Source organism: Falco biarmicus, chromosome 8, assembly GCF_023638135.1.
Source record: "Falco biarmicus isolate bFalBia1 chromosome 8, bFalBia1.pri, whole genome shotgun sequence".
Lineage (NCBI taxonomy): Eukaryota > Metazoa > Chordata > Aves > Falconiformes > Falconidae > Falco > Falco biarmicus.
Genome location: NC_079295.1, coordinates 20,281,325 through 20,305,854, shown reverse-complemented (window position 1 = coordinate 20,305,854; position 24,530 = coordinate 20,281,325). Strand labels below are relative to the sequence as shown.

General features: G+C 42.0%; 2 protein-coding genes across 5 annotated transcripts in view; both read right to left on the bottom strand.

The window, feature by feature from the left end:
- GPR155 (G protein-coupled receptor 155) overlaps positions 1-1,640 on the bottom strand; it is a 30,284-nt gene extending 28,644 nt beyond the window's left edge. For 2 of the 4 annotated variants that reach the window (XM_056350039.1, XM_056350038.1), the window contains exon 1: positions 1,061-1,634. The gene's annotated coding sequence lies outside the window, so the exon portion shown is untranslated. Of the gene's footprint in view, positions 1-1,060 lie in introns of all 4 variants that reach the window. The other 2 variants (XM_056350041.1, XM_056350036.1) reach the window with 2 other exon arrangements.
- A 12,340-nt stretch (positions 1,641-13,980) lies between these two features.
- The window catches only part of WIPF1 (WAS/WASL interacting protein family member 1), a 54,747-nt gene continuing 44,197 nt past the window's right edge, over positions 13,981-24,530 (bottom strand). Inside the window, 3 exon segments of the mRNA XM_056348514.1 lie at positions 13,981-18,935; positions 20,253-20,366; positions 22,060-22,272. Of these exon segments, the coding sequence (XP_056204489.1) occupies positions 18,880-18,935; positions 20,253-20,366; positions 22,060-22,272 (383 nt within the window). The 3' untranslated portion in view covers positions 13,981-18,879.

Genomic DNA, 24,530 nt, shown 5'->3' with positions numbered 1-24,530 from the left:
TATCCCACAACATGACCTCATTTACTACTTTAATGCAATGCAGAAACATCTGAAGGATGACACATTATTTTACTTAGAAGGCTGAAAGTGGAATCAGGGCAGTAAGAGTTACTACTTGTGGCAGCTACAGCACCTTATCCTCAGCTCAGATAAGAATACACCATACGCGTTTTCATGTAAAAGTTTGTACAGTAAGTCAAACAGGAAGCAATTTTAGAGAGTTACAATGATAAAATGAAGTGAGAAGAAGTGATTACCGCAGTTCCTATTCTTGCAAGTTAACCGCAATTTTTATTTTTCTCTTCACTGGGCTAAGCAGAGAGAGGACAACATTCTAACAGCAATTAACTCAAGAAGTGGGAGACCCCTAGCTTGAAATCTGGGCAATGCCACAAGAAATATCAGACCTTAAGCCTCTCTAAGCAGTTGTTTTTCAAAACCACATTTCCTTTTTCTTTTTTTTTTCCTGTTCTGTCATTACAAGAAAGCACCTGGACAGCGCAGAGGCAGGGGAAGCTGGGCAAAGCCCAGGCCTGCCCTGAGCACATGCGGGCAGAGCTCATAACAGCAGCACTTACAGCTATGTAAAAATTTGTCAGTGTGGGTGTTCAGACAAGACCAAACGAAGCAACAGTTGCCAATACAAAAATGGCAAGTCAGAAAAAGAAAAGGAAAACACACCTCGCCTTAATTTTCAATTAGGCTCACCTTAGGGCCTGTCAACAGATAGGTATGTACTTTTGAAGCACAAAACAAAGCATTTTTCAAAAGACAGGTTATATTTTATTGTCAGCACCCCTTAAAAAGCACCCCACTTGCCCAATAGGGATGAAATATCCTTCGAATTACAGGGAGAAAGCCACGACAAAACAAACGCCTCCTGCCTGCCCCTTTCTTGCCCATCACTGCGCTGCTCTCCGCTGTCACCTCAGCCGCGAGCACACAGCATTGTCACTCAGAAACAGGCGCGCGAGAGAAAAATACCAGCCCTGTCCTGCGTGACAGCTGTGTCATCAGAAAATAAAGACAAGTCGGGGGAAGGAGCGGGCAGATTACTTACTTAGCTTTTTTGGTAGGCGCCTCCGCACAAGGGTACGTATAGAGGGTTTGTACTCAGCCAAGGTGAGAACCTCTCTAGGCCGAGGCCGCCGGTACCGGGCCCCAGAAAGGGTGGGCTGGCTCGGCCTGGCCCGCCCCGGCCCGCCCCGCCAGCGGCCGCAGCCTGCTCAGCACCCGGCGGGGCCTCCGCCCTGGGGGCCGCCCCCGCCGCCGCAGGCCAGGTCCGGGCCGCCGCCCGGCCACGCCGTGCAGGGCCCGCGGGCGGGCAGGGGCGCGGGGCTGCGGCGGACGGCGGCGGGGGGGAGGGATCAGCCGCAAGATGGCGGCGGCGCGCGGCGGGGCCGCTCTGCCGCCGGGCGAGGCCCTCCGCCGGCGGGCGGGCAGCGCGGAGCGGCGTGCCGCCGCCGCGTCCTTCACCCCGCGGGCTTCTCCCGCCCTCGGGAGCCGCCTTCCCTGGCGGGAGCGGAACAAGCCCCTGCCGCCCCCGGCTTCTCCCCGGGGCAGACCGAGCTGCCGCCGCCTGCCCTCGGCCGGGCCCAGCCCCCGGTGTGATGGCGGGGCGCTGAGGGGGCGTGGGGCAGAGGGCAGCCCCGACTGCAGCGGAGGCCAGCGGGGGGCCGGCCGGCACCTATCTGCCCGGGGCAGGGCTGCCGGCCCAGCTCGGCGTGGCCGATAGCGGGGCTGGCTTCCAGCCCACTTGCAGCCCTGCTCCCCCACCTTTCTACACGAATTTCAACTTTCTCAGCTGTTAAGAGCGCTTAGAAACAAAACCTGAAACAAAAAGCCACGTTTTCCACAGGGCATCGGTTCCTCAAGGCTGGTCTGACAGCCATTTCCCCAGTAAAAACTAAAAGCTGGTAACGGCCAAAGATTTTCTTGCCAAAAAGAAGAATGCAGCTTTCTCACAGCTTCCCGTTCCTAATATGATTGAGGACACAGCAGTTCGAGCTGCCCATTTGCTAGGAACAAAGCCAGATATTGCTTGCCACAAAGACGGCAAGTGTGAAATTCTGTCTGTTGTATACTTTCTTCCACAACAAAGACACAAACCAGCTTATCCTACTTGTGAAGCGAGGCAGACTCAGGCAGTAGGCCTCCTGACTGGAGTAAGTGAGCTTTCCTGGCAGACGCGCCATCCAGAGTCGGCATGCTTTGTACTTTCCCCCTCCAAACTGGGAACTTCAAGCCAAAAAAGCACCTTTCCTCTTCCCCTCTCATGTAACGTCCGGAGGAGACCTAAACAGAGGGGAAGGGAGAACTATCTCAAAAAAAAAAAAAAAGTATGTGATTGACAATTTATGAAGTGCTGTCTCAGATATGATCTAATAAATTCACCCTTAGTCAGTTCAGTTTATAATCTACTGTCAAAATACTTAACAGAAACACATGAGGTAATATATAGTAAGAAAAGTAGTATCAGTAGTAACAACAAAAATAACGCTTAAGGGAATTACATGAGAGGCCAGGAAAGGGTTAAGAAAATCCCACAAATAATGCAGATGGAGATAGTAACTTGTGGGGATAAAAATGACTGTTGGAAACTTTTAGAAGGTACTATATTGTTGATACTGTATGTCTGCTTTTATTGTAATTTAAATGTACTGACGCTTAATGAGTTAATTTTTATGTTGCTGCATTAAAAATGTATTCACGTAACAGAAACCCCAACAGATATTTAGTGGCCACGCTGATGCAGAAGGCAGTGCCTGCCTCCTCTCTGCCTCTCATTCCAGTCCCCATCTTGTCCTTACGCTGAGCCAACACAGCCCAACCAACAGATCAGCAAGGGGTTGCACCCTTGCCAACAAATGGACCTTTACGGCTGGAAGGTGGTACAGCCTGTTGGGTAATGCTCACTTGCCATAACATTAGGGTGAGACTTTTTTTGATGCAAGTACTAATAAAGACAACTCTTTTGTCAATTTATTCAATATTAAAGTTTCTCTGTTTGGCACCTGACAAAGGCTGCTTTTAAACTGTTTTGGATTAGGTTTTGGAAGTACAGTATAATGGGATCTTTCAGATTTTTTGGCTTTCTGCCTTGCACTCTTCCCTATAGAAGTGATGTGCCTCAGAGGGACACGCTCTGGGGAGTAGCAAGGGAGGCATACTAGACTGTACTAAGAAATCTTGGCAAGAATTTATGCCTTCCCTTCTCTCAAACTCCTTTCTTCCTCTTATAAAGATCACTAGTGATTCAGCATTTAATAAAGTATTTAAAATATGATCATCCTTCAGTGCATAGATTTGGCTGGATAGGCTGCTCATTGATTGCTATTGATATCCGCCGAGCAACAGCGCGATTTTCCAGGGGATGAGCAGTTACAGCAGAGGGCTGTATTTCCATTTCAGCTCTAGCATGTACACACTTCTAGATCAGGAAAGTGCACTTGGCCCAAGTCTTGTGTTTTCTTTTGGGGAACGCCGAGGAATGGAAATACTCAAAAGTATGAAACTGTAGTACCAAAGGCACATGATTAGATAAAAAGTAGTAAAAATATAGTAAAATTATATTTAGATTGATTATTTTTAAAAAGTTGTGTGAATTATAGCTGCTATGAAAAGACAAGGGAAAATGATATGCAAGGAAATAAATAATTAGAACTTCATATGGCATATTTCCTCCTGAAGATTTTAAGTTTTTAAAACATATTACAAGCAGCCTAGCAACTATCTGTCACTGAGATGCAGCCATATTGGAGATGAACAGAGAAGAGCACTAGGGTCTGACCCCGTACCCTGTTAAGAAACATGAAATCTTTATTAACCAGACTCCACCACAAAAACAGCACCATGAGTAACTAAAACACTGGATTACAGGACCAGTTCTCCACTTGGTTGGGAACTGTTAGAAACACACTTTGTTAGCATCTTTTGACCTGGATGATTAGCAATGATAATGTAACGTTGGAATCAAGAATCCTTTCTAATACAGTACTGAATACTCAGGATAGGATACTCCTGCATATTCCCAATGACTGTACAAAGTCCTGCTTTCCAGGAAGAGCAAAGGACAGTATCTCCTCAGTGTTTGACACCTCCTCTTTGCTCCCCCAGTACTTAATCAAAGCTCTGTACACTGTTTCTTTGAGCCACGTGTTCTTCTCTGGCCTTGAGTGGACCTTTGTTTTGGGTGGAGCCCCTTTGTGTTGCAGCACCTGGATTTATAACAGAATTAACTCTTTTTTTTTTTTTTTTTTTTTTTTTTTCAAGATCTTTGTAAACTAAGGGTGACAGTCATGGACTCCAGTTCACCAGTTTCATCCAACCCACAGAAATGTCGAAAAGCCACTCTGCATTAATAAACCCCCCAACATTTGAACTACCAATGGCCATAGCTATAACAGTATGACTAATATATGGGAGAGGCAAGTTTTTTGTCTACAGACTACTGAGGACAGATTTATACAGTCCATCAGCTCTTGATCACAGCTACCCACTGCCACTGACAACTCAACTTCGGCAGTTTAACTGTTGATCACAGAAAACACCATTACCAGTGTTCCAAAGCCAAGCTTTCCAATAGCTAGTAAATAAACTTAAAATTGGAAGTTTTTTCCCAAAAATCTTACTTTGATCCTCTTGAACATTCCTGTACCACCCATTACATAATCATGAACTACTTTCCCCCTTGATTTTTCTTCTGCTTTCATTCAGATAGGATGTTTCCATTCACTTATGTGCCAACTGAGCGTATGGGAAAGACAGTTCCTGCTTTTTGATCTGGGCAACAGCTCAACCAGTAAAAAGCAGCTGGAGCAACAATTACATGAGCCATCCTGCTGACCCATGGCTTTCATCATACTCATTTACCTACGACAATTACACACACACACACAGACTGGCCCCACACAGGAGCTACAAGAGGATTAACTCTCTCAATGAGAACAGGCTTCAGATAATTTAGCTTTTAAAACCTAGCGGTGACCACATACAAACATTTTTTTCAAAAGCATACAACTGAGCCAACTTGGACTTATTTTCAGGGGATCACAAACATATCTTTGTACTTGATGTGAAGGGTACCTTACCAGTAAACTGCAAGTGCTTGTTGCAAAGCCTGAAACGCTGGAGTATTCCGAAGAAAAGCCCTCAATAATTTACTGTAAGCCAGTACATTTCTCCAGTTGGTTTCTGAAAATACTAAAAGTAATGGTGTTGGGGTTTTTTTGGGGGGTGTTTTTTTGTTGTTGTTGGTTTTTTTGTTTTCTGTTTGTTTGTTCCCCCCCCCCCCCCCCCCCGAAAGAGTCAGAGAGCTAGCATGGAAGTTGTAGCCAAATCCTTAGGGTATGGTAACTGAAAAACAATGCTGCCTTACAATAGGAAGTGTCAGGTGAGCTTCAAGGCAGGACTATCAATTGAAAATGTAGCACCAACATCTCTAAAGAACTCTCAGGAGGATATTACAAAAAAGTGACTTTTCCAAGAACGGTCAGAAATAAGAATACAGAGGATGAGCGGACAGCAAGAATGTTGGCAAATACATCAGGAGGAAATCTGTCTGGAAATCTACACGTACAACCTCAGTGCAATTTCCAGACAGCTGTGCACCTAGTTTTCAACAGCATGGCAAAGTCTAAATATCTTACTAACACAGTAATTACAACAATGGGTGGAGAGACTAGCGCTTCTTAGGTAATCTTATATTCAGCCACAGGAAAAATACTTACTCAATGCTCCTCGGTTATTGACAACAAGCCAAATTTTATGAGAACTGGAGTTACACCTACAGACAACATGGCCCTGTAACTCTAGTACTGGAAAAAGTACTATTCTCGTGCTGTTCATTGCTTAAAAAGTAAATGGACAATATAATGCACCTGTGCTCATCCTCTGTTAAATTTTCTTAGCTGACTCCATTTGAAAATGCATGTTTAACTTTGGTTATATAAAAATGTAGTGCAGGATGTGGAAATCTTGTTGGTTTCTAATATCTATTCTCTTGCAGTTGTGTGTAGGATGTATAGGAAGAATATGAAGTGCTTATCTGTATCTAGATGTGTCCGATCACTTACACTGACTTACATGCTTACTGGAAAATAAACTACAGCTTACAATATACCTATGTTTGATGAGGCAGTTAAGCAACAAGGGAAACCCGAGAAAAATTAATCTGTAGACAAGCAATAGGCCCCTGGATTTCTTCTCTGAAGAGAATCAAAAGGAAAGAACTTAATGGTCCCATGAAAGAATTTCCCAAAGTTTTGCAGCTTAAACACCATGAAAAATCCATCATCTGTGTCCTTTAAGAGCAATCTAACCCAGAGGCTGCGAGAATACCTAGCCAGATGCTGTTACCCATAAGCTTGAAACCTGTTAATGCAGAAATTATGAGAGATTCACTGGATGTTTACGTTCACTTTGATTACCTTGGAACACTTTTGTAAAACATCTTCCTTCTCAAGAAAGCCATTTATCTGCTCATCTAGAATTTCACAGTGGTACCTCTCATTATCCATGTTGGCTATGAGAACTTAATTGGTATTTTTGGGATAGTATCTTTTGTAAGACAATGTGTACATTCGAGCTGGTTTTGCAAAGTCCACATTTACTGTACCATACTCACTCCCACATTGTTCTGTGGCCAAGACAAGGGCACGTGTTACTCTTATGGCACAGAGCTGTAGGTGCAATTATAGTCTTCAAAATACTGTATCTGCCAAAAGAAAACACACGAAGCCAATATGAGCAGCTTGCAGAAAGTCAGACTAAAACTTCAGCAATGGTTACGTATGTTCTGGTCTGTTGAAATGGACTGCTCTTATAAGCAAGTGCAGTAAACATCATGCATGGTGAAGTTCACTTCCCTAAGGCAAAAAGTAAAGAAAAAAGTTCAAATTAGATTGCACTGAACATATGATTTCAATACTATGAGCTTTTTCTGAAACTGCTTTCGGCGGAGGCAAAGCAACATTGCAGAGACCTCCTAAATGTATAAATTCAGTCATTGGTGTGTGATGGTATCAATTTGTTACTTGGCTCAGCAAAAAAGGTAAATTTTCTGAAATCAAATACAAGTACTCAAAGACGAGTTAACAAGTCTGACTGGGGAAGAAAATCCTGTGAAAGTCACACAAAGAAATTGCTGTTTTAGCATAGCTGTTTCAAATGCTTTATCTGGAAAGCAATTATCAAGTCTTGTCCCACTTACCTCATATTATGGTTAGAAAAGTATCTACTGTATGTAGAAATTTAAAATATTTTTTTACATTTCATATACCCACATGACTAACAGCATATGGTGAAATTATTAAGAACAGGGCATAAAAGTTACAGCTTTTTCTTGATCTAAGAAAACTCATTCATTCATTTTGATTAGGCAGCTTGTTACTTACAGGTTCTCAGTACTCTTACTGCTCATTTGCTGTAAGACTACTCATACTCAGCCCAGTTCCTCCAGAGCAACAACAAAAAGTTAGCAGTGTTGCACACAAGAAGGTAAATGCTGCTTTGCTCAGGAAAACTGTAGGAAAGCAAGCTGCACTGATTAAATAAACTGTTTCTGATGTGATCTGCTGCACCTGTTGCTTATTCAGCAAGCAGCTGATTAGTAAAGAAACACAAACACACACACACAAAACAAACAACCAAACCACAAAAAAACAATTTTAGCATCAAAAATTAAAAGCTGGGGAAACATTTTCAGAATATGACCCAAATCTCTGCAAGTTCTCTTCACTTACTAAGTTTCCATTACTTCATATCCCACCATCTTTCAAACCACCATTTATTACTTACACGAACACAGTTTAAACATTAAACATACCAAATGTATTGATTGCAGTGTATTGTCTCCTTTAGCAGAAATCCAGTAGTTTTTGTTCATTTAATTCTTCATTTCACCACTGCTATAGCATTCAATCATTTCTATTACTTTGTCACAGGACCATATTAATACACCCCCTTGTTCCTGAATTCTGCATAAAGCTACTGTACCTATACTTTTTTCATATTTCTCCCTCTGTAACCTACAGATTCTTCCTTGACATTGTTTGTTCCTCATACCTTTTCCTGGTTATGTTCAGCAGTTTGCCATTTCAATTAATTCATAGCCAATATTTTAATTTCCTATAGATTCCCAGACTGATTGTGTTTTCTGTTTCTTTGACTCACAATACAAAGGAATTTATTTCTTCTGTTAAATATTTGAGTAAATACTGGTTTTAAGACTGCAACACTGTCAGTGTGGCTTTCTTACAACTATCTGTTACTTCCACCTGACATCTTCAATAAAAAAGGTATTTTGCTTTAATTTTTACTTCTTCACCAGCTGCAGTTAAACTTTATTTGTTGAAGACTTTATTTGTTTAGGTCTAATAGCACGCTGCTTTTGGTTGAACTGAAGCAGAGTCAGACATGTGATTCTGTTCCATCATTTTTATGCCAATACTGGAATTTTACTTACCCTAGAGTTGTAACTGCATGGAAGATCAGGCTGGATACATCTGGAGCGAACACGCCGCTGTGCCGACAGTGAAACAGTGTGTAGTGTTCCTAAAATGATGAACTATACGTTGCCATATGCTCGTAGCTGAAACCATGCAATCAAAATAGTCAATAGCTAATACTAGGACTGCAGCTGATCAATTGCTTATCATACAAGCAATGAAGTAGTAGTGAAACATTTCTAGTTGGCATAATCCCCAAGTTTTGACAGTGACATCGAAGATGCTGTCCTGGCTGGGCAGCGCAGAATGACTGGATGGAGCCAGGGGTGCCCCCCTGGGCACGCTGCCCCGTGGGGCTCATTGTAACCGGCTGCTACCCAGAGGCATTCGGGCAACTCCCCAAGGAGCCCGGGATTCAAAGCCAACAGTGAGCGGGATGAGGAAGAACAGGTGATTCGTGGGCAAGCTGGTTAGCTCACAGCGCTTACTGAGCAAAGGTGGTTTTGAAATGAGCTGCTGCAACTGAGTCAGTGCTTGCAGCCCTGTGCCCACACCTGCTGCTCAGGGCTGATGCCTTTATCCGGCTGAAGCTGGTGAGCAATGCCCCTGGCATCAGGGAAGCCCTCATACCACCCATGTGCTTCAGCAGGGCTTGGCAAACTATGCCATTTGGACTCATAATTGTTATCTGCTGTGGAAACTAGAGCCTTTCATAAAAATAAATAATTTTTATACGACAATGGGGGAGGAATAATAGCTGGTTAAATAATAAAACAAGAGATCCCCAGAATTAAGTGTTTAGAATAAAATTTCCCAGTGATGATTACAGGGAAGGTCCTTGCTGTTAATTGACTGTCTAACATGCTCTTCTATAATGTATCAAGCCTCTCCTTCCCTCAAACGCAAAGTTTAGATAGCTTACAGGATACAAGGCTTCTCTTACATCAGAGGCAGAGTATTTCTCAGCACAAAGTGGAATTCCTAGGCTGGAGGTGCATCATAACTATTCCCACCTGTTTAGTTAAAACCAACCACAAATACACAAGGTTCCTCATTTTCTGATGCATGCTTGTACTTGTGTTTATATTAGAAAAGTTTGCAGCTAAAAAATGGATTTACAATTTCCTACCCTGCTAGACAAGTTGCCAGTAGGTGTACGAGAGGGAGGAATTAAGGTCCTGGCATAAAGGGTATGTAGTAATTCTCTTAAAGCACACAGTGGGATTTTTATTTTTACATCAGTAATAATCTGGAGCAAACACACCAACCCCGTGGTTAATAGGCATTTGGATAAAGGTGCAGCAGCAGTCCTGCAGGCACAGTTGAGGAGAATAAACTATATATTTAGAGGAAATGAACAGGGTATCTGTATGTTTTCAAACAAAGCTTCCTGGGTTTCATAAGTAACCCAAGCTCCTGGCCAAATAGCAGAAATGAAAGTTTCTGTTTTCAATAGGGAGGGAAAAAGCCCTCAGTGGGAGGATTTGAGCGGTCTGCAGCAAGGGCTGGCGTTCAGGCAGCACAGAAAGTACCAGCAGGCTCTGCAGTCTGACAAACAGCGCAATGGACATTATTTACAAGGTATGCTAGTTCCAGCATCAACACACATATGACAGAGACTGGGTTTTAAGCCTAGACTTTCACCCATAGCCTTCACCTTGATCTCTTCAGAAGCGCTCTGAGCACTTCAGCTGTCTTTTGCTCTCTTGGGAGTGCTCAGCCTTCAGTTGCATGGGCTCTGCTGCTCAACGGGGCCCATGAGGGCTCGCCACTAACTCTGGATTTACTAAAATTTCTGCTAGAATGAAGAAGGACAGGAAAGAACAATTTTCACAGCCCTGTGTACGTGAATGCTTGCTTCAAGTTGCGTAGAATACGAGATAAAGAACTGGCTAAACAGCTGTCTTTGCATGAACATAAGAACATTTTCAGAAGGGAATTGGTTATGCACCTTATCACATATAGTGTTCACACAGGCTTGGAGCCAAACAATTTTGCACACAGGTAAATGCAAAAGGTAGCCAAAGTGGTCATTGTTGGGAAGGGAATGGTTTTGAAAAGGGAGATACACAGTGATAAAGCCCTGCCCTGGCTTTAGGGAGAGATCAGCGGTTCCTGTTTGAGCAAGAGGAAGGTTGAAGAGCAACCAGCAGCCCCTCTGTCCTCAGCCTCTCTGCCTGCCTTCACCTTAGAGGTGCTTAGGCAGAGTTTTCTGCTGTATTCTAGCAAAAAATTAAGTAATGAGAGCAGTCCCATACTCAAAATGAGAAAGGTATTTATGTAGGTTAAACCCCAGGATTCTTTTTTTATTTGAGGCAGAAAAAAAGAATGGTAAAAACAGAGAGGAAAAATTATGGAAATTAGAAGTGCCCTATTATGGTGGAGTAGAAAACTTGGCAATATTGCAGAGAACATTCATGATAGATTTCAATTTTACATTTTGAATGTAGCTTCTGCAGAAGTCATATATATCTTAAGCCATAAATATGTGTTTTAAGATTGAAGAAGTGATTATCTGAACTGATGTTTTTGTTCAGTAGACAGATTGATGTCAGACACAGGTAGTGTTAGCAGCAGCTATCCAATTTATTCTCTGTGTTTTCATCAAAGTATTTTTGTGTCAGTCATCTTTTCCTCAGGATTATTTCTGTATTTGGACTGCTGTTGAAATTTTTAGATGGGCTAAGAGCCTGATTGCCAATGCAGGAAATAGCAAAAGTGTGCAGGATCATTATGGTTTCAAATGACTGTGTCCTACCTAATTCTGTTGAAATGAAGATCTGTAAGTATAAAAATTTTAACATTTAATTGCCTGTTTCCATCAGCTGTGAAAGAACAGAATAGACCCGTAGCTTTCTTTTTCTTTCCCCCTTTTTTTTTCTTGATCTAAACAGTTGAAAAATTCAGATGGATTTTCCCATCCATTATGGAAGGAATCCATTGTGCAGTCTTTCCCAGAGTTTTGACCATTGAAGCTGAAAGTTTAACACGATTGAGGTGTTTTCTTCTACATTGAGATGCCACCTTACAGCCTTTGGGGGCTGTAAGACACATAGCAAGCAGTTTTGCTTCATTTTGGGAAGTGATAGCAGACCTGCTTACTATGGGTTTGATACATAAGAAGGGTGCACTTACATTGCTAGGATGCAGATGACTGGACTAACGAAGCTTGTATCAGGAGACTTCCTAGGCACAAGAAAGGCAATAGGAGGGAGACATCAGATGAGCATATTCTGCAACTTATGGCAGCACTTATAAATTCTTGGAGGAATGCTTTCAGGAGTTACAGAAAGACAAGTTATTATTGATGAATTCAAGTACCAAAGAACTACAATGTGAAACAATCATTCAGCTCAGAAGTGTCTTTCTAAGACCTGTACATTAGTCAGTGGATGTAATCTGTGTATTCAGAGACTTTTACTAGCTCACATTACTAACAGTAACTATTCATATTACTTTTTATTCCCAGTGCTGCTGCAATATCTACAGTGTGGAGGCGAAGTGCCATCCTGTTTACTTTTAGGCTTCACCAAAGATTTTGATTAGCAGTCCGTATTTGTGCAAACACATGTAGACCGAGCAGCACGGATACCCCAAAGGCATAATACCAGTAGGGTACAAAAAAGGTTACCGAGGCCCCCATGTGGTCTGTAAAATTTTTATTGTGATATATTTGAAAGAGGGTGGGGAGCCCAGGCACAGCTCTGTTTGTAGGTAAAAGTTAATGTCTATGGGGAGAAACATTCTTGCTTATGAAAAACAATTCCTTGATTTTAAAGATGGCATGCCACTGTATGCACCAGACCCTCACAGCTTGGCAGAGTAAGTATGAACTTTTAAGGAGGATTATAGAGGATTTTATTCAACAAAGTGAACAGGATGAGCTCTTTTTAAAGGGTAAACCACACAGTTTCATTATGTTTAAATAAAACGTATAGGACCTCTAACAGCGTAACAGAAAATGAAACTTTGACTCAAGCTTACGTCATGTTACGTATCAGGGTAACTCTTAAGACAGCAGGAACAGCTGTTAAGAATTGCTCGTTATACTTGCTATTAGCCAGACAAAAACAAATCCTGAAGGCTCTTGATCTATTTTATTAGTTAAACAAAATAATACATTAATCATTGTACAGAGATGTATGGGCCAGTATTTAGCCCCCAAATCGGTAACTGGGTAGGACCAAATTTACTATTTTCAATGTGAAACAGTGTCAAACTAGGTGAGAGGGCAGGAGGGAACAGCCTGTGCATACAGGGCAGGAAAGTCACTGGAAACTGTTGAACCATGATCAAAGGAGTTGGGTATTTTTGTGTGTGCTGTGTGCAACACGTGAGCCTTCCTGCAACTGCAGGGAGCAGTCAGAACTGTTTTACAGTGTAGTCTGTGGGTTTGTTTTAAAGCAACAGCATTTTTTTTGAGTTAAACGGAGGAAGGACTATGTTGTGGTTATGACTAGGTCACAGCACGCTCAGTTCAGTTCCCTCTTTGCAGTCAAACAAGTCATTTAACCTCTTGAAAACCAGCAAGAACTGTGTTTCCTTTGGTAAAATGTGAGATAGACAGTCCTAACCAGCTGATAATTAGATTCATACCTCTGAGTTCTTGTTCAAGGCTACGGCCACTAAGATCTGCAAACAAAGGTGTCTCAGCCTGCTGAACCAGCTCCTTCATGGCTCACGAACTCCTAGCCTCTGCCCTCCGTCATGGCTCTTCTATTTATACAGCCCAGGCACCAGGACTGGTGGGCTTCAAGGCTACATCTGAGCCATGAGTGTCTGTGGCCTTTTAAGAAAGTCAAGATCTCTGTCCCAGTCAATTAATGTATCAACAAGCAGTTCCCATAGATAGTTACCATCTCTGTAAGAGCAAACCTGCTGCTTAAGTCTTTGCAAGATTGAAGAGTTACAGCATAGAGCTTTTTAGCTCAGGTTGTAAATGACCTTTCTAATTTCTGAGGAGAAGCTGGAAGTTTAGCCTGAATCTGGACTTTTATCAAAGGGCTTTCTGTGATGAACCTGGTCCAAATTACCTAAAAAGGTTAACCTCCAAGATCAAGAACAGGCCTTCAAAGTCAAAAGGAGGGTTTCATTTGTCTGATATTCTCTGGCAGCCTTCTGCCTAGTGAGTGGAGATAAGACGAACAAAAATCTGTGCTTAGCTAGCGATGTTCCATGTCATCTCCCTGTGGCAAGTGCCTAGCTTGCCTTGCCAACAGCCAATGCCCATTGCTCACACAAAAGCCATCTACAAGTACAGCATCACTGACCACAGACTTTCAATCATTCTTTATCCGAAACTAAAGCCATTATTTCTCCTTATCTGCAGGTGTCTAAAGTTCACCGTATCGAGGCCCAAAGTCCTCTGAGCATTCCTGCTGTGCTGCTGTGCAATGGCAGGTGGGAGGGGAGGAGAACAACCTGCCCCAGCTCCTGCCAGGCTCAACTGTTAACGCTCCTGCTAAAGCTAATGTGTGTTTCTGTCAAGGAAGCAACCACAGTTGTTCTCAATCTAACAGTCTGCACCCACCAATTAAATAAAAGTAAAATTTATTTGGCATAGGACAGAAAAATAAGGAGAACAAAATCACACACAAAATAAATGTTAAGCAAAAAAATATTCACAGAACTAGATTAACATTTTATAAAAAGCTCAGACTTTAAGCATCTGATAAAAACATGTCACTTTCTGCTCTGCCTATGTTTTAAGTTATGTTTATCTCTTTCATAGTTTCGTGTGGCTTTGGAAGTCCAAATTTTGATGTCTTCCTTTGCATGCATTAGTTTACACTAACGAACATTTATCACGGAGAAACTGTATTTCAAAAATGGCAACATACTGAAGGGTTACTCCCTTTTTTAAGACATGCAGTTTCCATTTTTTTCTTTTAGCCTGTCTACCTACCTGCTGCATATGCACTTACTGAGAACATACACACGTGCCCTGCTTCTGCTAACTGCAATGCTCCTCTTTTTGCCAGTGCTCCAGGTTTACATTTCAACTGAATGGTCCAGACACTGCCACGTAACAGGCTACAAGATCCTCGTTTTCTCCCAATGTACATGAAGAACCATTCCATGAATTAGCTACATTTAATGTGTTATCTTAGGTAAGAGATTCTCCTTATTTTCCAGTGAATACCATTTGAAATATTAAAGTTCATACAGTATGTTATAGAGTCAATGTACCGCCATAACAGGTTGTTCGCACCTGACTGTGAGACACTATTGCGACATGATGGTACATACATGCACATTTTATATTGTAATTTGTACTCTAGTATTGATAGCAACATTCAGCCAATTGGTTTTTATTTCCTTGAGCCATCTTCTCCTTTCTGGTGTCCTGTGGCTGAGGGGCCCTCTCTAGGTCTCCTGACATTTGACATTCTGCTTGAAATAATCCCAGTTTGATCATTCAACTCCATTCTTTGCTTCCAAGGAAAAAAGTACCCTTTCCATCTCCATACTTCTGCACAGAAAATTGTTGTGTTACAATATACGTGAAGCACAATCAGTTCCCTCATCCTCTGCTCCAACAGAGACCTACTTCTACAAGTGACATGTAAACAGTTGTTGCTGCAAGTAGAAACTACCGTCCAGTTTTTAAAGTGACAATTTAAGGAACTTCTTGGATAGTTCAGCCTTACAGGAAAAAAAATAAAATAATTTTTATGATTCTTTTAGCGTTGGGAAATGCTGGCTTCTAAACAAGAACTTTACAACCTTATTTAAGATGCAATTCATTTACAGAAATACATTCTTCCTGAATCACAAGCTGAGTTCCCTTTAACAATTATGAACACTAATCACCGTGATCCCTTCTCCCAATGGCTGGTGTAGAAAGTCATAACAGACATAACATGTGCTTCCAAAAATATTGAGCAGAAATTATTTTCATGTGGTACAAGTTATTCCCATTTACTGACTTGAATTAAACAGAAATGAACAGCTGTGGCCATTGTCACGCAACACGAGTCTTAGTGATGACATAAAAAGATAGTTTGAGGTGTGTAGGTTTATAATACAATGCCATTGAAACAAACCCAGTAAATCTTACATGCAAGCAGTGAATCATAATTTAGTCCTCTAATAAGCTATGCAACCACACCAAAGTCAGCTGGGCTGTATGGACAGCAGTGTGAGACACTGGTTTTGGGAAAGGGTTAAATTTTCCAGAGCAATACCAACAATTGATTGTGAGGCTAACCAGTGCTCACTTACACCTCGCCTAAAGACTGATTCAACAGTCTCGTCATACGCTGAGCTCACTCTGACGTTAGCAGACTGAGCACATTACAACAGCAGGACTTGCCTCAAACACTGTGTAAAGCTACTGTCGACACTATTTACACTAGGGTTTGGAAGAGCAATGCCTATTAATTATTTTAGTGAGACACAGAAAAGTTGACTAAAGAAGTCATAAGGCACCATTGATTAGATCTGCTTTGTATTCTTCGTTTTTAACAGTTCATAGTGAAATAAATACTTTAATACTGATCATATTGTAAATAGCTACTGATACATGAAGCAATGTATTGAATGATAAAATGCTGCATTGTTCTGGAATATACCTAGGGACTTTTATGGCAAAAGATATAAATAGTAAAGTTGTTAGGTGAAAAAAACCCTCTTTCTGCATTGTTAAGCTATTTTACATATATGCCAAACATCCATTCTGAAGAGGTTTCTGTAGTACAAAAAAGTGCTAAAATCCAAATAGCTCAGGTTTCCTAGCTTGTTGACGAAGGGCCTTCACACAGCACATTTTAAAGTGAGACTGAAGCTGGTTTGCTAAGTCTTTGGTAGTGGTCCGGAATTTCCAGTCAGAAAACCTTGCTCAAAAGATCAAATATAGGATATTTTCAATGATGCAGGGAGCTGGCAGAACAATGTGCAGCATTTTTATTGACTTACTCAAAGTAAGAGAGTCATACTAGAAGCAGGTAAGTTACAAAAAGGTGTAGTTTCTAGAGATTTTGGGTTTTGGGGTTTTTTTTTGGCTGCATAGCTATTTGGATATTAATAAGGATTTGGCAGGTCAAGGTACTGGAAAATATTGTATTCTGAAATTCAAAATTTCTTTAGAAAGTTTTTAAGTGCTTCAGTTTAAAAACATGAATACAATAATTTATCCTTTAAGTTATTATCCTAAAAATTTTATTTGGACTTCTATTCACATAATAATATCCCAAAGAGATAGGCACTTTAAGTGACATCCACAAAATACATATAAAAATTCAGTATTGCGCTAGGTTTGATCCCAAGGTGCACCTGTCACATGGAGGTCCCACTACTATCTTAAGAAACTCTTACAGCCATGATCCTGCAATTAGATGTAGATACATCCCTGCGCCTGCGCATTTAATTGCAGGTTCAAGACCATAAATAGTAACTTAAAATAGGTCATTAGATATAAAAATGTAAAAACCAGGTATATAATCAAATCCTATCACAGCTAACAAGACTTTGTAAACAAACGTCAAAAAGGCCAAATTAAATTGGATCTGGCCAAATCCAACTCTGTCTCAACCCTGTGACTGTCCAGGCTGCCAGGCAGAAAGGGGGTCTGCCCCCCCCCACCCACTGACAGCAGAAAGCCCTAAGCACACACACTTCAGTGCGGTCCAGACTCCCTTCACCTAAATTCCCTACATTTTCAAGACTGACCTCATTCTAGCTGCAGAGCATACTTAGGATCATGTCTTCCATGCTAGAGAAACATTTTCTCAACCTACATGACTAGTTTTTTGGGGTTTGTGGGTTTTTTTTGTTTTGGTTTGTTTTTTGTTTTGTTTTGGGTTTTTTTTGGGGGGGCGGGGTGGTGGGGTGGGTGGCAGGGGGAAGGGTTTTGAGCAACACCCTGCGAAGCACGACTGCTCATACAGGTTGACAGGGATCCCAAGGAGTCTGGCGAAGAAACAGAAACCGTTGGGGAGACAGAGCAGAAATTTTTCAGAGCTAGCTTTCAAAAGTCCAATTAACAAAGAACTGTCATTCAGCAATATTTCCAATCCATAATTACAATCTTCCTCTGATTTCCAAAGGCATTTTATATGCATTTAGACCTATTTTTAAAATGCACTCATACAATGAACTCTTTTCTCATATACAAAATTAAAGAGCTATTAAACGTATTAACCAATTGTCACAATGTTAGAAGACTTCACTCTCTCTTCTATCAGCGTAAGCCTTGCAGCTCTCTGTGGCGTCTCCTCTCAGCAAGGTTTGAAAGGACAGGCTTTGTGGTAAACTCGGAAGGCCAAATCTTCCCATTTCTCTTGAACCAGTGCGGAGAGCAAATTTTGGAGCTGATGCTCCAAATCTATGGTATTGCTCCCATTTGAACACACAAACCCCAGACCTCATTCACTACACCAAAGGGCTTTCACTTACCCACATTTTTGACCTCAGCTGCTCTACCGTAACGCAAGTCAATCTCTCTGAGACTTGTGACCGAAGCCCCAGAAAGCTTTTTAAGTCAAACCCCATCATTTAACGGGTTCAACCAAAGAAACAACTGGAAAGCAGTCTGTGGAGCACTGGTGTTAGCGATACTTTACAGAAGGAGCCTGCAACTACAATAATGGCTGCATTTGCACCCAGACGGCTTTCTGAGGACTCTTTGCATATAGTCCCAGGTAGAGGGATAATCCAGGACATGGATGACAGGGTTGGTCCACATCAGAGTAGGAAAGAATTAGGTGACTAAAAACATAACACTATTAAAGAAACAAGGAGAGAGGGATAAAAATAAAAGATATTTTTATGCTGCTGAATTCTTCACTTGCGCTTTTCTTTGGAAGATTCTCCGCAGATAAAAACAAGGCCAGACACACTTTATCCTCGGGGACAAGATGTGATAACTATTGTTTAAAATAAGATTTGCTGAAGTGAAAAGGTTTAAGATGAACTCTTGGTCACCATGTAGTAGGCCTATGTCCTGCAGAAGCAGATGGGCCAAGTTAGGCATGCAAAGAAGGACCCAGGGGACTCCTGGCTACACAGTTTTCCCTGTTTTTTAAACAAAAAATAGATTGTACTTTATCATTCAAATAATACAGCCACTGCACCCAAAGTGAATGAAACAGTTTTGTTCCAGCTCTCATTAAATTCAAAGCTAGACCTCTCGTGGACCTCTCAGCGGGACAGGGCTGGACACGGTAAGCGTGATGCACGTATGTTGTGTATGGTCCACAACATGCCTTTCATGACAGCCTGCAGCATAAGCAAATAAAATTTATAGCTTTGAGCAACTATAGTTCGTAAGCTGAATCTATTACTTCTGTAATAGAGACTGAAGTTTGTTCCAGCTGACAAGCCAAAAGTGGAAATAAAGCAAAACAGACAACTTTCCAATGATGTGGACAGGAAAGCTGAGTTGAAGGAAACTTGAAAACAGACGTCGTCCAAGGATGGGCCAGAACCCATTTCACCTCGGTATAGGCGGAAGCGGGGGGGCACCTCTTTCTTTTCGGCCAGAGCCACCTAAAAAAGAACAAAATTTTTTGTGTTATTCCTCCTGGTGTCTTTTAAAGTGGGAGTTTACATCCAAGCCATTAACTCAGTAATTGGTGAAGATCCACTCATTTTCTTGCCTAGCCATTTTACTAAAAAATCCTTGTAGAGTTTCCAGTTAGTTTATTAAACAACATCAAAACGTCAAATGGTGTAAAATAAAGTTTTTAGCTAATGCTATCCCCAAATGTCTGGAAGGCATATGTATTTCAGTCCTTTGTCTCCTTCTCAAAACAGATCGATAGCTCTCGTTAGCCTTACTATTTTGTGTGAACACACACCTCAGCATTACTTGCAACACATGCAAATTTCAATGAAAGTGGCAAGCTCTGAATACAGTAGCATTTCAAAGCTCTTCATGTTTTTCCCTATATGAAGATTTTCACTGCAAACTCAAGAAAGGAAACATAAAAAATGCACATATTACTACTCTGCCTTTCTTTGTGGAGTAATACAAACAGGATGAAAGCTAACAGGGCAAATGAAGGGTCAGAGACTAACAGGAATTTCTGCTCCAAACCAAAACCTCATCATTTGGAAACGGGAAAGAGAGAGAAACATCTGAGTGTACAGATGATGACAGGATAACTGTGAGCCACCAATATCACTGGTTGTGAAAGAAGTAAAATGATTCTTGGGCGTATCAGGCAAAATACCACTAATGACGACAGGAAACATTTATGTTGCTGTAGAAGACACAGTTGAGACCTAAACTGGAACAGCACGTAACACTGATTGGAAAAGACAAAATCAAACTGAAATGTATACAGAAGCAACCCTGATGATCAGAGAACACTGCTTGGAAGCAGAGTGTAGTACATCCTGATTTAATCAGCCCAGCAGAACAAAAGCTGAGGGGAGGATATGACTGTTGTCTTAAAAAATACTAGGGGTTTAATACAGCAAGGAGGGAGGATAACTAAAGTCAAGGATGATGTTGGCACAAGAATAAATGAGTTGTGCGTTAATTTAGATGGAACTGAGGAGGAAGTCCTGGGGGATTCTGTGGTTCTGGCTGCCTGTAGCAGACGGGATGACTATAATGGCAGAGGTGGGCTCTTACAATACATGTTCTAACTTCAAAACCAAACAATTCTCCCCTCAAATACAAGTTTAAGAAGGCTTGTGCCCACAAACCTGCATTTAGCTTTTTCTGTCTGGTGGGGAAAGGTGATCAGGCTGTTAGTCTGAGCTGCTTCAAAACTTCAGCATCCAGTCTCTTCCCTATCCACACTGTTTTTAGGATGATACGCTGAAATTCCAACAGCAGAAGTGGAACAAACTTACCTCTACTTTCATTTCTTGCTAGTTTACTGGGATAACTTCTGTTCATGGGTACATATGGCTCTGGAGGTGGCAAATCAGATATAGGATGAAAAGAAAATCTGCTTTCCCACTCATCTGAAAGAAATCCCATGCAATTTACTCGTTAGTTTTGTGACATAGCTTCAGGAAAGTAAATTGACATTAAATCGTGTTTAATACAAGTTTTATACTGCAAAATGCTTACATAGCTGAGTATTAAACCTACATCCTATTGAGAAGTTAGGGAAGAAGATGCTTTAAGTTAGTTTGAGAATGAAAATTCTTACTAAGTGATCACTTTAGCCAATTTAATGCACAATCACAGATCAGGAAAATAGCTGTAATTCCACTGAAATAAGTGATATGTTTCCTTCCGTGTATAACAGAACTGCTTTTTTAACACAAACACACATATACATATATAATCATTACCAGAAATGCCTAGCGTCTCCTATTTCAGAACAGTATTTTGTTCCTGGGTATAGAATTTTCTTAATATTCATACTTTGTTGATATATGGAGCTCAAATGCATCATTAAAAGCACGCTGACCTATAAGTGGTGGGTTTTCTCTCTTAGTTTTTATACAGAAAAAAGAAAATTTGGGACCATTATGAAAAAAGTTATGACGACAGAGAAACTTGTATGTAGCTAGTATAAAAAAATGGAAAAATACATCAGTTGAAATTGTATCTCTTGAGACTACAGTGCCCTATCGATGTACTTACTGAGTCTAAAGAATAAAGCAAGCTGGTAAGTTTCTTACTGAAGTAACAGGAAATGTTTATGGAGCTCTGTTCTGCACATGAACTTGAACAAAGGCCCAAGGAAGAAAGTGTGGGCTATCTTAAACTTTGTCATTTCTTCACTTGGTTGCTTCAAGACTTTGCAACCATAACTTTCTTGCAATATTGTTATATTTTATTGCATAATGTAATGAACAGCTGAGTAAGTTTTGCCTGGCTGTTGTACACATGGTTATTTACTGGGATCCAGTTTTTCTACATTTACTCGCAATGGCTGCAATTAGAAACCCGTGTGTAAAGGAGCTGCAGGTTCTGAACCCTGCAAATGACTTGTGTAGGAAAAAACGTGCCTGAGACCCACCTGCCTTATCTGATGTGTGAAAGTGCTTCAAAAGTATGAGTTACTGTTTTACTTTCTGCTTGCTTTTTCTAACCTTATAAACGTCAGAAATACCAATTTTGGCCTCCCATAATTAACCGAAAGATTCATCTGCCCTTTGTAAATAGAAAACAATTAAAACAAAAAGCACAATAAATCTTTAAGACACAGTGGTCTTGGACCTCACCTCTCCCATAAACACTAGCAGAAAAGGAGATACTTGACATTTTCAGCAGTGTTCTGATAACCTCTTCCCTCACCTGTTTTTCAGCTTTTGAGTCACCATCTAACTTGTTCTGACCTCCAAAAAGTCTTAGGATAGCTATGCTTTGAATTCGTATTAAGAGTCAAACAATCTCCTTAGGCCTATTTCTGTATTGTAGCAAAGAAGAGCACAGTGAATACTTTTCCTCTTTTCAGGCTGTTTTTCAAAGGGTTATTTTGGAGACTGTATTCACAGCTTTGCAGTTCTGTTCTATGTATGGCATATTTACTCTGTTCTTACTTGGCAGGGTTAACCAAGACCCAAATGACACCTCTGCTGGTCAGAAATCAAAGGTCCGCACTAGAACCGAAGCCTCTATCCCAAACCTTTTTTGATGTATCGAGGCTAAAAGCTGCTATATGGTCTCTATGAAAGACAAACAACTGGGAGGACGGCTTACCATCACCTGGATCCTGGAAGCCGTTTCTGAGAGCTGATGAAGGCGGTGGTGGTGGCGGTGGTGCTGCTGAGCCTGGCCGGTCAGGGGGAAGCGGCGGTCGTGGTCCACCCCTCTGGCTGTCCAGCCCTGCCCGGGAGGGCAGCTGGGGAGCAGCAGGCAAAGCCCTCGAAGTGCTTCCATTCCTGCTTATGGGAGGAGGTGGTGGGAGGGGGCCTGGAGCAAGACAAGAGGCAAACACACAAATGACATTTGCACTGATAAGCTGCTGCCTGCATCCCACAGCCTCCCACTAACAAACCAGAGAGGGTGCGTCAGCTTTGGACCCTCCACCCTGAGGGGGAATTGCCCTCAGCACCCACCTCCCTGCTCTCCAGGGCTCAGTTGGTGATTTGAAGAGTAGAGAACAGGGGAGTGTGGTATATCTAAGTATAAATACACCTCAATGCCCACATTTCCATTTCCCTCAGATACAGAAGCCTCTGTAGAGGTGCTGGTCCTTGAAGCCACTTTTAAACCACTCTGAATTATGCTGGCCACAATAAGCAGAAGTTACAGCTGGAATTCAGGGTACTGTGGCGGTCCAAACCATAGCCTATTTCCTTTCCATGTACCGTTGCAAGGCAAGAGGACATGTAGCAGAAGAGCTCTGCTACCCTCAGAGGCTCTTTCCCCATGGGAGTGCTTCTCTCTGGGTGTCACAGCTGAGGTCTGCAGTGCTGCACGGGAGAATTCAACCCAAGAGTGGTAGCGTTAAGCAGCACGGCATCAGCTCACTCATTTATAAACATGTGTGCTCTATGCCAGGTTTTTCAGTAGTTGGAGCATACCCACCTCCAGCTAAACTGGAAACAGACCTCACATGTAGACTGGCATTCCCACTGTCTATCTGAGTAACTGCTGCAGTGACCCAACAGGTCAAATATGAGGGCACTGCCCATGTAACACAGGACCAGGGCTGTCCCGAGGGCAGGGGAAGGGTGCTTCTCTGTGAGAAGTCAGTAAATAAAGGCAAGAAAGCTGCTGCTGCTAGGAAGAGAGGTACCCATGGTTAGGACATGATGAGAAGCAAAGGGTGTGGAGGGCTATGCATGTTCAAAGGTCTCACCAGCTCAGTTCGGCACACTTGGGCAACTGACAGTTATGATCGTTTTTATTACATGCTTCCTCATCCTGATGAAATCTAGCTACAGACATGCATTTTGAACAAAGGAGCAGCAGATATTGTGTCTCCAGCAACGTGCACCGAAACATGCTTCAAGAAACATGCTGTACTTTTTGTGGTCTTCTCCCCCTCTTTTTCTTACAAATCACTGAAGTTTGCCTTCAGGGAATGGTTTCTAAGAATGAGAAGCATTTAGCAACTTTCAGAACAGTTTTGCTTGCTCTCACTCTCTAAACCTACCTAACCACCATCATCTATATTGAACCGCTGCAGAATACGAGTACTTATGTTTGTAATTTATTGCTACAACTTCCTTCTACTTATTAAGCCAGCAGAAAGGTGGTGCAGAGTTCCTAAAACCATCTGCCTCTGAAAAGAGCCAACCAGGGATGCACTGGTGGAAGCAGAGACCATCATGGAAAAAGTTCTTGGAAGTGTCTGAATAATTGCACATGCTCTCTGCAACTTAGATCCATGCTTCCAGTCAATTGTGACAAGATTTCTCTGATTTATTTACTACAGGCTGCACTGGCATTGTACTATCCTTTGGGCTGGCGACCAGCTCCACAAAGCATGGTTTCGGGGCCAGGTATTTTCTGTAGCCTCATGGCTGCTGCAGGTGCTGTGCTATAGGAGATCCAGGAGCTGGAAAGCAACGTGGATGGCTGTTGCCTGTGGGAGCTCCCACGACATCCATCCATCTTTATTGTCCAGGACATCATTGTCTGAGATGTTTCCATATTTTTATTCCAAAGGATGAAGTGAAAGGCAACTCTGTGGAGCTTCCCAGCATTGCCTTCTGTGCAATGCTTCTCTCTTCCCGACGTTACAGAGCCTGGCTTCTTGTGCCTAAATTCTCTCATCTCCAAAGGGAAAACCATCAGGTAGTAAGACAGCGAAGTTATGATGCGCAGCTCTTAAAAGTTACGAACAGTAGCTGTTACAGGGGACAATCCATATTTTGAAATAACTCAAAGCAGACAATTCTATTTTTAGCCTTATTTGAAATCTGCATATGGCAAGTAACAACAGTTAGTCACACTGCAAGGACTGCCATTATGTTTAACAGCTGCTGGCTAGGTTTTTTATTAAAATAATTTGCGCTTGGCTGTAAGCGTTCGTGCCTCCCAACACGCGGAAGGTCGGATCCTGCAAACCCCCGCTCAGGAGCGGGCTGCCGGTGACTCGGGAAGGCGAGTGCTGTCACCTGCCAGAACCCCATAAACCTGCTCCTTCCACCAGAGCCTGCGACCTCTGCGGCCGCGCCGCTCGTGGGGAACGTGGCCGCGACCCGCGGGCAGGAGTGGGG